Genomic DNA, 13728 nt, shown 5'->3' with positions numbered 1-13728 from the left:
CCTACTTTATATTGAAAAATGTTAACATCTATTATTTAAGCTTGATACAATTATGATAGAGAAATGAATAATATAAAATGTTTACATCTTGATACAATTATGGTAGAGAAATGAAAAATATCATCAAAGGTAATATCTTGGAAAATCATGAAATTATATAATAAAAATTTCCTATTAATTATTCTCTGATTTAAAAAGATAAATTTTAAAAATATTATTATAAAACAAATTATAAAGTTATTTTAAATTTATTTATAATAAAAGTTCTTACTTTATATTGAAAAATGTTTACATCTATTAATTAAACTTGATACAATTATGGTAGGGAAATGAATAATATAAAATGTTTACATCTTGATACAATTATGGTAGAGAAATGAAAAATATCACCAAAGGTAATATCTTGGAAAATGATGAAATTATATAATTAAAAATTCCTATTAATTATTCTCTAATTTAAAAAGATAAAAATATTATTATAAAACAAACTATAAAAATTACTTTAAATTTATTTATAATAAAAATTCCTACTTTATGTTGAAAATTGTTTACATCTATTATTTAATCTTGATACAATTATGGTAGATAAATCAAGAATATAAAATGTTTACATCTTGATACAATTATGAGTTTCACATTACTTTCTTAAAATTCCTATTAATTATTCTCTAATTTAAAAAGATAAATTATAAAAATATTATTATAAAACAAACTATAAAAGTTACTTTAAATTTGTTTATAATAAAAATTCCTACTTTATATTGAAAAATGTTTACATCTATTATTTAATCTTGATACAATTATGGTAGAAAAATGAAAAATATCATCAAAGGTAATCTTTTGGAAAATCATGAAATTATATAATAATTTGTGGGGAATTCCACTCACAATATAATGTTGTTAAATAATTTATAAAGTAAAAATGTATCAATTAACAAGGTTAAAATTAAGGGATATTTACACGTATTTCTTTTATTTAACCATAAAAATTGATTATTTTAAAATATGCATATTAATGATGAAGGTTATTCAATTTTTCAAACCATCAATTTGATGGAGGACTTGAAATTTAAAAGAGAGAGTCCAACTTATAGATGAAATGACATTTTTCATGACATTTTTTGAGGCTAATTTTAATCAAAATTCGGTAGAGATTTTTAAAAACTTGAGTTTAAGATGTTTAATCTATAGAATTGAGTGCCCCAGAGGTTTTTGATGATGTTGGATCCATTTATGCATTCAAAAATATATTTTAAACTACAAAAAGATAACAATCTTGCTTGAAATTGTATTGCTAGATCCTTGTGAAAAAAAAATATTTCTTTTGGAATTGCATATATATATAATATAAAAACCTAGTGATCTTGCTTCTTGATACTCCAAGATAAGCACATAATGCCCCAATAATGTTGAAATTTCAATATAAGAAAAAATCTCTTCTCCATCTTCACTCACACTATGCAATGTTTCATTGTACACACTAAAGCCTAAATCTGAATACCCTAAAGCTTTAGGTTAAGACTCAAAAGACATGTCTATAGCCATGGGTCATAGGTTTTATGTAGTTTATTTAGTGTTGGCACAATGGTGATAGATCTCACTTTTGGGTCTATCTATTAATTTGATTAGAAAACAAATGTATTTTGTGGTTGGATATGGAAATCTTAATGTGTGGTTACCAAGGGTGTGATGCTTTCAATTTAGTTCATACTTGAATCTAAACTCAACTTGGTTTGTGGTTTCCTTTGGTGTTAACTTGCTTGTTGGAGAGCTCTATTACTCTTATATTATTATTGTTTGACCTGTTAGAATCATCCCAAATTCCTATTTAAAAGTGAGTTCAAACTTGTTTTGTTATTTATATGGTCATCCTTAACCCCAACTTATCAGATTAAAAAGTTGAAATCAATCCTTACTCTTCAAAATACATTAAAATTAATAAATTTAACCAAGATACTTGAAAATTTTACAAGAATGATGTAAATATAATTTGTAAAAACTTTTAAATTACATAAATTGTAACTATATATAATGACACAAAAATATTGATTACTTTGGCAATTAGACAGAGTTGATTATATTTGAATTTTTAAAATAATATGAAACATATATATCTATAATATTATTTGGTTGAGAGGGGGAAAGGAATACCAAATTCTTCCATAGAACCACTGTCCAGCGACGAATGCACAATAACATCTCATTCATACAGAATTAGGAAGGGGCAAGACTGGAAAAGCATGAAGAAATGGAGGGGGAATTTCTACAACACTTCAAACAAGTGCACAGAGAGCCTGAGACAAACAGAAAACCAGCCATCGATAAAATTATAAGAAAAATCCCAAAAATCATTACAGATGAGCATAATGAGATTCTTTTACGTCCCATTCTCCCTCAGGAAGTGGATGCAGCAATGCACCAACTCAAAGCAGGCAAAGCACCAGGACCAGATGGCTTTTCAACCACCTTCTATCACCAGTTCTGGGAAATATTAACAGAGGAGGTCTGGCAAGTTGTAGAGGAATCCAGGGCTCTTCATTGGCTCTTACCCTCCCTCAATGCAACCTTCATTGCGCTCATCCCAAAGGAGGAGAACTCTAATACACCGAACAAATTCCGCCCTATAGCATTGTGCAACGTCATCTACAAAGTTATATCAAAAGTAATAGCAAATAGACTAAAGCCTCTTTTGCCTTTGCTGATATCACCGGAACAGTCTGGCTATGTGGAAGGGAGGCAGATCCTCGATGGAATCATCCTCACGCATGAAGTCATTCATTCCCTCAAGCATCACAAACAGGCAGGTATGATTCTAAAGCTTAACCTCTCAAAAGCATTTGATAAAATAAGTTGGACCTACATGAAACAAATGTTAAATGCTTATGGTTTCTCGCCCACGTGGGTGCGGTGGATCATGAGTCTTATATCATCCACATTCTTCTCCATACTTGTGAATGGCATTCCCTCTAAACCTTTCAGTCCTTCCAGAGGAATCCGGCAGGGCGATCCTCTTTCCCCCTTTCTGTTCGTTTTAATGGCTGAAGGATTAGGCAGGTATATCAAATCTGCGCACGTCTCCCATCAGCTCAAAGGGATTTCCATTCATGGCACCCCAGCCATAACCCATCAATAGTTTGTTGATGACAACATGCTCTTTGGCTACCCTTCAGTTCAGGAAGCCTCCCTCTTCAAATCCCTTCTCAATGACTTCTCTGAAGCCTCAGGCACCAGTGTTAATAATGCCAAATCTCAAATCTATTTCTTCCATACCTCTCCTGTGGTGCAGCGAGCTATAGCCCGTATTCTGGACTTCCCCATAGACACCCTTCCCTCTAAATATCTAGGAGCTCCCCTCATTGACTCAGCCATCAAACATTCATCATGGCGCACCTTAATTGAGAAGCTGGATTCTCGTCTCAATCTCTGGACGCATCGAACTTTGAACATTGCTAGCAGGGTGGTGCTTATAAAGGCTATACTCCAGGCTATGCCGCTATACCTGTTTTCAATACTAGCAGCGCCCAAATGGGTAATAAAAAGAATAAAGGAACTTCCTATGGGGTAGTACTGCTACTAACAAAAAATGGGCCCTGCTAAACTGGACAACTGTATGCATGCCCAAAGAAAAGGGAGGCATTGGACTACGAGACCCCAATCAAAGCAATGCGATAATGTGTGCCAAACTCTGTTGGCAGTGGCTCTCCAACACAGACAAACCATGGGCCACCATCTAGATAGCCAAGTATGCAAATAATAGACCACAAAAGGAGCTAATCAGGCTTATTCCCAATGTAAAAGGATCGCTCATATGGAATGCGGCCAAGCAACATTACAGGTTAATACAACAACACAGCTTCTGGGAAGTAAGAAATGACAAAATAGCATGATTCTGGATGGATGCCTGGAACCAAATGCTGAAGCTTAGCAACATCCTCGACCCTCTTCCATCATGCATAGGGGAGGAGCAACAGAGGCAAACTATCAGACAATACTGGACCCAGGAGAAGGAGCAAGGATACAGGCAATAGATACCAAGTGACAGGTTACCAAGGACTTTGGATCGCTCCTTCAAGGAAAGGCTGGAATGTGAACTTCAAAACCGACACATACGACATTCAGAAGGCAAAGACATCCTTCGATGGGGATACAAGCCAAAAGGAACCTTTACAACTTCAGAAGTCTACAAATTAATCAACTCCAACCAGTCTCCCCTTGATCTCATCTGGGAAAAAATATGGGATACAGGAATCTGGCCTAAAATATCAATCTTTCTATGGCTGGTGGGGCATCAGAAAATTCTAACTTGGGATAAGCTAAGGAGAAGAAATTATAATGGACCCTCAATGTGTGTCAACTGCAAAGCCCAGGAGGAAACATTGCAGCACTTGTTCTACACTTGCGCTATGGCAAATCAGTTGTGGGAAAAGGTTAGTTTCAGATGTCAGAGAAGGTGCAGAGTGGCAGAGAATATCATCGATACCTTGCGTCAATGGCAAAAGAAACCATACAAGAGTGAAATTCTCAATTATTTATGGAAAATAATCCCAGGACAGCTCGTATGGGGAATTTGGAAAGAAAGGAACAAACGCATTTTCAAAGACCAGAGTTCTTCTTTAGATCATATATGGAACAGACTCTGCACAAACCTCAAAGAAACTCTGCTAACACACACCTGGACTAAGGAGGACCTCCCCTCAAACGACAGGGAGAGAACTATTATGGAAAACTGGAATATACAACTCCCTAATGCCTCTCTAAACAATGCTCCCTCAAGAACCAACAATACAAAAAAAGAATCTTGGATTGCTCCTCTAGACACTCAATCAAGCTCAACTTTGATGGAGCCTCCAAGGGCAACCCTGGAAAGGCAGGATATGGAGGAATATTTAGAAATCATGCAGGGAAGCCTCAACTGATCTACTTTGGGAATATTGGTTGGGACACCAACAATTCTGCGGAAATGGAGGGCCTATGGCAAGGCCTCCAACTGGCAATAACACACAATTACCTTCCCCTGGAGGTAGAAGGAGACTCTTTGCTTCTCATCAATATGGTTCAACAACTCCTTAATGGCTCACATGCTAGCAATATTGCTACGAGCTGGAGACTGGAAGCCATATTAGAATCAATAGAACTTGAGCTTCTTAACAACAGAGCAATACTCTTCAGTCATGTCAAGAGGGATGGCAACAAAGTAGCCGATCTCCTAGCCAATGTGGGGGTAGAAAGCAACCTAGCATTACTCACAGGACCAACAAACATAATTCCGAACAATGACAAACTACAGGAATGCAACCAGATGGTGCAAGAAGAAGCTACACCCCCGGATGCGGGTGCTCTGCATAGTCATTAATTCGATGGGATGGAGGACGGCAAGGTGTGAAGGGCACATGTCCAGCATGCACGCCGGACGGAATACCGGGTGGGAAGACGGGACATTAAGCGAGGCAAGTGTTAAGACAGATAGAATGAAGGGTCTCGGCATTAAACAGAAGTTTGGCTCCGCACGCACTGAGGATTACCCGCCTGCAACCACCCTGATAGCCACAGTAATGGCGGGTGAAGATCGAGGGAGAGGCGCCCGTTTATTTAAGAGTTCTGGTAGCAGCGAAATGCTACTATGCCTGGGGAGCTACCAGAGGACCCGGAGGAGGACACAGACATGATGACAAGTGATGGAGGAATCGAGGATGTGGAGTTGGAGGAAGTTTTAGCCCGGGAAGGGATGAATCTACCGGCCATAGCGAAGAACTGGAAAAATCTAGGTATAGAAACGGTACCAGAAGAAGAAATAAAAAAGATCAGTGATCTGTTTACAGCAAGACAGCAAGCAACTCTAGAAAGACAACATAGGAAGTTAGGCATAGCAAGGGGTAATAGTCTCCACCCGAAGAGTCTTCTTTGGAACTCTTCAAGCTCAAGGCAAAAGAAGAAAAGGGGCAGAAAGACAAGCAATGAAGTTCTGCAGGAGCTCGGTATGATAATGATTAACTCAGGAAAAATGAAGGCTCTCAGCGCCTTCTCATCCTTTCAATAACCCCTTAAGTTTATCATGAAGATCATATCTTGGAATGGAAGAGGGCTGAATAGCCAAGCAAAGCACAGAATGCTGAACCGCAAATTCCAGAAATATAGACCGGAAATTATGTTCTTACAAGAAACAAAATGCAATGGATCTAACATGTCAAGGTTAACCAAGAAGATAGGTAGGCATATGAACTATCTAGAAGTTGAAAGTCAGGGTAGAGAGGGAGGACTGGCAACCCTGTGGGACACAAGAGCGCTTCAAATAGTATCTGCAGAAGCGAACAAGAACTTCATCGCTGTGGAAGTTCAACCCACAGGTAACTCTGCATCTTATTTATGTGTAAATGTATAAGGACCTCAGAAGATAGAGGATAAAATCAATTTCCTGAACTCTTTAAATAGGCTTATTAGCAGGCACCCAGTGTCTAAATGCATTGTGGGGGGTGATTTCAATATGATAACAACCCTTCTAGAGAAAAAAGGGGGTCTAAGGAAACTCAATAGGGATGCGGAGCACTTCATTAGTTTCATTGAGAATGCTAAATTAGTTAACATTCATACCAAGTGTGGCAATTTCACTTGGAACAATAGAAGAGGGGGGAATAGAATGATAGCCTCTCGCTTGGATAGGTTTTTGGTTTCCGAGAGCATCATAAGGGAGGGTATCCTTGTAGAGTCAGATATCCTGCCCAGTGGAGGGTCGGACCACTGGCCAATATCGCTTATAGAGGATGTTCATGGCACACCAAGGAATAAACCCTTTAGATTTGAAAAAATTTGGTTGGATCCTTGAAAAGGAGAATCTAAAGGAAGTAAGGAAGAAAGAGAAAGGGACCTAGCGGGAAAGATTCTACAGACCTTACTCCGGCCCTATGGTCAAGCCTGCTTACGCATCCTCTCCCTCTCCTCTCCCTTATGGTCGAGTACCTAAAGGTGATGGCGGATCCTAACTTCCTTCAGATGGTTGAAAAATGGTGGTCAGAACCTTGGGAGGGCAAAGGTTCTAAGATGTTTAATTTGCAGAAGAAATTAAGACTCACAAAGGATAAGATAAAAGAGTGGAATAGAACAGTTTTTGGGGACATTTTCAAGGAAAAAATCTCTATAGAAAATCAGCTGGAACAAATTCACAGAGAATGGGCAACAGGACAAAGCAGTGAGGATTCCATCGAACAGGAAAAGACTCTAACTCAACAGTGGCACAGTCGATGTAGGCAAGAGGAAATCTTATGGAGGCAAAAATCAAGGATTCAGTGGCTAAAGGAGGGAGAGCAGAATACTAAATTTTTTCACAGATCTGCTCTAGATTACAGAAGTTCAAACAAAATTCTTGAGATGAGAAATGAAAACGGGGAGTCAGTTAAGAACCACCATGACATATCAGAGTTGCTCACAGCTCACTTCAGATCCATAGCACAGGAACCGCAGTCAAACAGAGGAGAAGCCATTAGGGAACTTCTAAAAGCCATTCCTAAAGTTGTAACCTCTGAGCAAAACTGGGCCCTGAATAGGGAAATCACTTTGGAAGAGGTAGAGGAAGCTGTAAGAAGCATGCCAAACGATAAAGCCCCTGGGCCGGACGGGTTCACAATCAATTTTTACAAGGCCTGCTGGAACATTGTGAAGCAGGATATCTGGGAGGTCGTAGAGGACTCCAGGCATTCTGGAACCATTCTCAAATCCATTAATTCGACCTTCATAGCACTAATTCCAAAGGTCGAGGAAGCTAATACACCTGAAAAGTTCAGACCTATTGCTCTTTGTAATGTTATATATAAAATAATTTCAAAAGTCATTGCCAATAGGCTGAAGCCCATTCTCCCGGGGATCATCTCGGAAGAGCAATCGGGTTATGTAGAGGGAAGGCAAATATTAGACAACATTATCCTTGCTCAAGAGATGATCCACACTCTACATTCGGGGAAAAAAGCAGGGATGCTAATGCAACTGGATTTATCAAAAGCTTATGACAAAGTGAGCTGGAAATACCTCGAAGCAATTTTGAATGCTTTTGGTTTCAACAGGCATTGGGTTAACTGGGTTTTGGCCCTCATCAAATCTGCGAGGTTCTCGATCTTAGTCAATGGGGCCCCATCTGAACCATTCTCACCTTCGCGAGGAATAAGACAGGGCGATCCTTTATCCCCTTTCCTATTCGTTATCCTCATGGAGGGTCTCAGCAGAACTATAGCCAAGAAGAAAGCTGAAGGGGCAATTAAAGGTCTTCAACCAATCCCAACTATCCCTGCTACTACTCATCAACAGTTCGTGGACGACACTATGTTACATGGCAGCCCCACAGTGAAAGAGGCCTTGGCATTCAAGGACATCTTAGATCTCTTTAGCAGAGCCTCAGGGATGGAAATCAACTTCTCCAAATCTACGATCTTCTTTTTCAACACTCATCGTGCTATTCAAGCTCACCTCTCTCATCTTCTAGGCTTCCGAATAGGCAGTTTACCTTCGAGATATTTAGGAGCTCCCCTTACTCTGAGACCATGGCAGAAAGTGCACTGGGAAAAGATCATAGCCAATATGGAAAACAGATGCAAACACTGGACACACAGGGCGTTGAACTTTGCAGGAAGATTAATCCTTACAAAGGCAGTGTTATATTCCATTCCGCAGTATTTATTATCCATGCTACCAGCCCCCAAAGGGATTCTTCATCAAATCAGAGCGATACAGAGATCCTTTTTATGGAGCGGGAGTGGGGACAAGAGAAAATGGGCGTTAGTAGCCTGGAGCAAATTATGCAAGCCGAAATACTTGGGGGGACTAAATCTTGTGGACCCGGAGGTAACCAACACAGCCTGTGGAGCAAAGCTATGGTGGCGATGGATTAAAGAGCCCAATCTACCATGGGCCAGACATTGGAAACACAAGTACCTCCCCAATTTCAATCATCAGGATCTCATAAGATTGCAGGAGGCTCCAGAGGGCTCGCCCATTTGGAATCTTGCAAGACACAACCGCAGCCTAGTACAGGAAAATAGCTTTTGGGAAATACGCAATGGCAGGCTTGCCCTGTTTTGGGAAGATGCATGGCACCAATTCCCCAAACTAGAAACCCCAGAGTTAGCACATCTCAAACAGTTCAGCCAGCTTGAAGGCAGAAGCAGAGTCTGCCATTACTGGGACTTGAGCAGCAGAGATGCAAACTGGAGAGAATGGACATACCTAACCGCTGATAACAACATTGAGGGAGATGAAAGCATAAAACAACTCAACAGTCAGATTCGTAAGAGAAGGATAAGGAAAACAGAGGAAGAGGATCAGCTCAGATGGGGTATGACAGGTAATGGGAATTTCTCTTTGAAAGAGGCGAGGGAACTGTTAGTAAAGGCAGAACAGGAGGAAGCAACGCCCTGGTGCAACAAAGTGTGGGACAGCTTATTTTGGCCGAAAATTAAGACCTTTTTATGGCTACTAATGCGGAACAAAACCCTGACATGGGACAAGCTACGAAGGAAAGGGTTCGCAGGGCCTTCCAGATGCCCGATGTGTTCAGGTGAAGAAGAAACCATAAACCACCTATTTAATTCGTGTGACTGGGCAAACCATCTATGGAACTGGATGGAGGGAATCATGCGGAAATCAGACCGAGACCGAGAGTCCATCCAAAACACGATTTTAAACTGGAAAATCAATTTTTCCAAAAACCAGAGAGTCAATAACATATGGAAAGCCATGCCAGGCTTTGTACTGTGGACAATATGGAAAGAGCGCAATAGGAGGGTATTTCAGGATGAAAACAGGAGCATTGAGCATTCAAAAGCAACCATTCTTACAAATATTAAAGAATTGATTCAGACAAAGTGCAAGACAGATCCCAACGAAAAGCCTTCGGATCGAGACTTACAAATCTTGAAGTGCTTTCAACTGGAAATCAACCACAGCTTCGCAGCGCCGAGACACCAGCAACAACCAAACTCGGAGGCTGATAGATGGACTTGTCCGCCAGCGGGAGGTTTGAAGCTGAATTTTGATGGTGCCTCTAGAGGCAACCCCGGGAAAGCTGGCATTGGAGGTGTTATCAGAGACCAGAATGGAGAAATTGTGCATATTTACTGCAGAGAGTTGGGGGAAGGCACGAACAATGAGATGGAGTTCGCGGCGTTAGAACAAGGATTGAAAATTCTAAGGAATCTACCGACAGGCAATGCAGTGGTAGAAGGCGACTCTTCCTTGGTTATCTCGGTCGCAAAGAGAATTCAAGGAGGCACTCAGGCATGCAAAGCCACGAGACACTGGAGGCTCGCCAAGGTGACAGAGAACATTGCGAAATTAATCGGTGAAATGAAAGGTTTAGTCTTCCAATCGGTCAGGCGTAAGGCAAATGGGCTTGCTGATTACTTGGCAAACTATAGTCTTGATAATCAAGACAGGAGATGGGACACATGTTGGCAGCAAGTGGACTGTCCTCACCTTAAGGAGAGATGCCAAGAGATGGCAAGAGAGGACGTGGGCAATGCAAATCGGGCTTAACCGGAAAGTGGCAGACTATATCGGCCCCTCATGATGAAAAATTCGGGAGAAGATATGAGTAGCGAAGGTTGGCACAAATCGAAAGGACAGGCCAGGCGTATGTATTTATGGCATCAAAGGGGGCACAGAGAGCACATCTTCAAGTGGACATTCCGAAGGGACTACTGCAGATGCCACCTCGACAGGATCGACATTTGGCACAAGTTTACTCATCAAGGCATGAGCAACATTTATTTGTATAGCAGGCGCCATTACGTAGCTTTTACGACCACCCATAGGAACTATGATAGCAGTACTCCCACGATGTTTCGGGAGGCGAGGAACAGCGTAGGAAGCCTTATGAAGAAGAGCTATTTAACTAACTGCTGGAACAACGTTTCATTCACGACATCTAAAAGCATCACTGTGGGTTGCAATTGTTCTCGAGTCCGAGCTGAGATTCAAGCAACGGGTAAAAGGAGAGTTATGGATACTGGGAATTGCCGGAGCATAAGCGCAAACCAGGAGCTCCGCGCTGCAAGGAGTGCTTATGAAACTCGAACAACTACAAGAAATAAACGAAGAATTGAGGAGATGGAGGCTGCGGTAAAGGTGGAGGAACAGCCGCGCAATGAGGAGGAAATTGCTAGGGAAGTAGATTGGCTGACCGACCCTCGTACTGCGTCCAAGCGGGCCACCCAATTTGTGCGCACACAGGTAGAAAGCTGGCGGGTCAAGACCCTTTTGGCGAAAGCTCTGGATTCCATGGAAGCTGGGAACCAGAAGTCCCAAGGGGAAAACCATATATCTGAAGCCCAACTAAATAGTATGCTGGAGATTTGCGGAGCGTTGGATGATAAAATTTCAGCTGTGTATGATAAGGCGGAAACGGTCAATAAGAAATTAACTCTGCTTATCCAAATTCTCCGGAAGACCATATGTCCGGATCCACCGAGCTCTGACAGCAAGCAGCAAGCTCCGCCGAAGGAACTTAACAACTACCGATCCCTGCTGGAAAGAGTGGACAGGCATGTCCTGGAACAAGGTCTGGACATTGCAAGCAGATATGGAATGCCCCCGCAGTGATTCGGGTTTGTTGGTGTCTTCTCTTCGGCCTTGTCTTCTATCATGTCTGTGCCATCTCGCTGGCTTTGTCTGTTGTCTGTTACTGTAGGCCGTTATGGCTTTTGTCTGGTGTCTGTATGAGGTCTTGATATGTAATTCTGTCTCACCCTGATAGTTTTCCAGTTACAGAGATGCAATTTAAGAAGTTTTTTTGTTAAAAACATGCGTAGAAGTTAAAAGCTTAAGGCCACCCTGCGCGGTGTGCGGTTTGCTTCTGAAATTTCATAGTTTCTGGTTGTCTTAGGGCTGGTGTCTGGTGTCTTTTGATCTGTCTTCATCAGGTCTCGATCTGCCTCTGCAGATTTTTTGTACAATATTTTGTTTCATAATATATCTATCTGACTTACAAAAAAAAAGAAATGCTACTATGCCTCATGATATTCAGAATCATTCTGGGTTTTGGTTCCGCAAAGGTCTTGGGTGGGTCTGGCTCTGTCTGATGTTTTCGGATTATGGTTGGGGAGAAGGACTCTTTTGCAGCTGAAGGAGGCTGCCGCGGTGGTGTTTGCGGATTTAATCTGGCTGATAGTAAAGGTTACCCGGGATCGTAGGCTGTTAATCAGGGCGGTAGCAGACAGCTCTTTGATGGTAGCAGAATCCCCACTGTTGTGCCTAATCTTCCTTCGGCTGCAGGTAATACTCTCAATGTAACTTGTGGATTTCCGCCTGTGGTTGATTATTTTCATCTTGTTGTCTGCAATTTCTGGATAGTTATGACGAGACCCCGCCAGCGTTTGTTAAGCCGTAGGGGCTCCGGCCATGGCAACCCTTCTCGCCCTTCTGTTGGGCCGGGTTCCAAGGAGCAGGTTCCAGACCCTCTGAGATCTGAAAACGTCATGAGACCGGGTCAATTTATCAATCCAAGCTCTCCAGGTTCTACCGGCTCGCCGTCCTTTGGCTCTGCTACTTTCACTTTTAATTGTGCTCTCAGTCGACCCCGAATTACTGCTCATGTCTCTGTGCTTTTCCTGGAAGATACCCAAGATGAAGGCGAGCCTGGTATCACTCTGCCTCACTCCCCTGGGCCTTCTCCTGCAATGCACTACGGGATATCACAGCCTGCCAGCGCTGTCAATACTATTTCAACTGATCCAGCTCAGACGGAAGGGACGGAAATTGACGAAGGTGGCTGCAGGATTGTTGAAGAGCCCCCTGATGTTTAATCCCATGTCTCAAATCCTCTTCAGTTTTTTGGTCATCTGGACAAGATTCAGTTTTGGCTCTGTTTGTCTGATTATATGTGTTTGTTCTTGTGTCGGATCTACTGTCATGTTTCATGTTCCAGTGATATGTGCATGTATCAGTGGTATGTTCATGTGTCGATTCTATAGTCAAGTCCCAAATGTTTCTTCCTGATTCCCCTGCGCGGGATATCTTCTCTCATCTTACAGTTTTGGACTAGACATGCTCATTCGGCCTATCTCTTAGGCACGATGATTATCAGGACCCAAATGATGTAACAGTATTCTCTTTTTGTAAATAATAGATTAATCTTACTTAGCAAAAAAAAAAATTATTATTTGGTTGAAGGTTATTTTATGATCAAGCCAGAATATAGAAAAAAATAATAATAATAATAATTTGATTAAAACAGGAAATTTAAATAAAAAAATTTATTTTTATATTTCCAAAAAAAATAACAAAAATACATATTACATAATATTTAAACTTTAACAACATCTTTGGTAAAAATCACATAAGAAATATTCTCGTCGACAACCAGCTAGTGTGGTTCATCTTCAGGACAACTAGCTGGTTCATCTTGACAAGATGAGGAACCAGAGATCTAGTAAATAGATGTAGAGAGCTGCTAACTAGTCGTTACTCACCACTATGGTTCATCTTCAAGACAAGATGAGGAACCATATCCAGTAACGCCAGTGTGGTTCATCTTCAGGACAAGATGAGGAACCAGATCTAGTAAATAGATGTAGATAGTTGTTCACTACCCCTTAGGGAGTAACAACTAGTTTGACTAAAGGCAGAAATTAGAAATTAGGTTTTGGAAAAAAAGAGCGAGGAAATTTATTGAAATAAACTCTTATTAAAAAAAATTATGAAATAATATTAATTGGGATTCTAATAAAATAATATAATAAACCAAGCAGT

At 40.9% G+C, this 13728-nt stretch overlaps 1 protein-coding gene across 1 annotated transcript; it reads left to right on the top strand.

Annotated features, from left to right (window-relative positions):
* Window positions 1–2248: 2248 nt before the first annotated feature.
* On the top strand, window positions 2249–3565 carry LOC149243899 (uncharacterized). Its single transcript, XM_089371335.1, has 2 exons — window positions 2249–2804; window positions 3171–3565. The coding sequence occupies exons 1-2, from the start codon at window positions 2249–2251 to the stop codon at window positions 3563–3565; spliced, it is 951 nt and encodes a 316-aa protein (XP_089227461.1).
* The last annotated feature ends 10163 nt before the right edge of the window (window positions 3566–13728 follow it).

This window comes from Pinus tabuliformis, chromosome 8, assembly GCF_031772625.1.
Source record: "Pinus tabuliformis cultivar Carrire ecotype Pingquan chromosome 8, CPIR1, whole genome shotgun sequence".
NCBI classification, from domain to species: Eukaryota; Viridiplantae; Streptophyta; class Pinopsida; order Pinales; family Pinaceae; genus Pinus; species Pinus tabuliformis.
The sequence above is the reverse complement of the archived record's forward strand: the minus strand, read 5'-3'. Positions and strand labels throughout refer to the sequence as shown.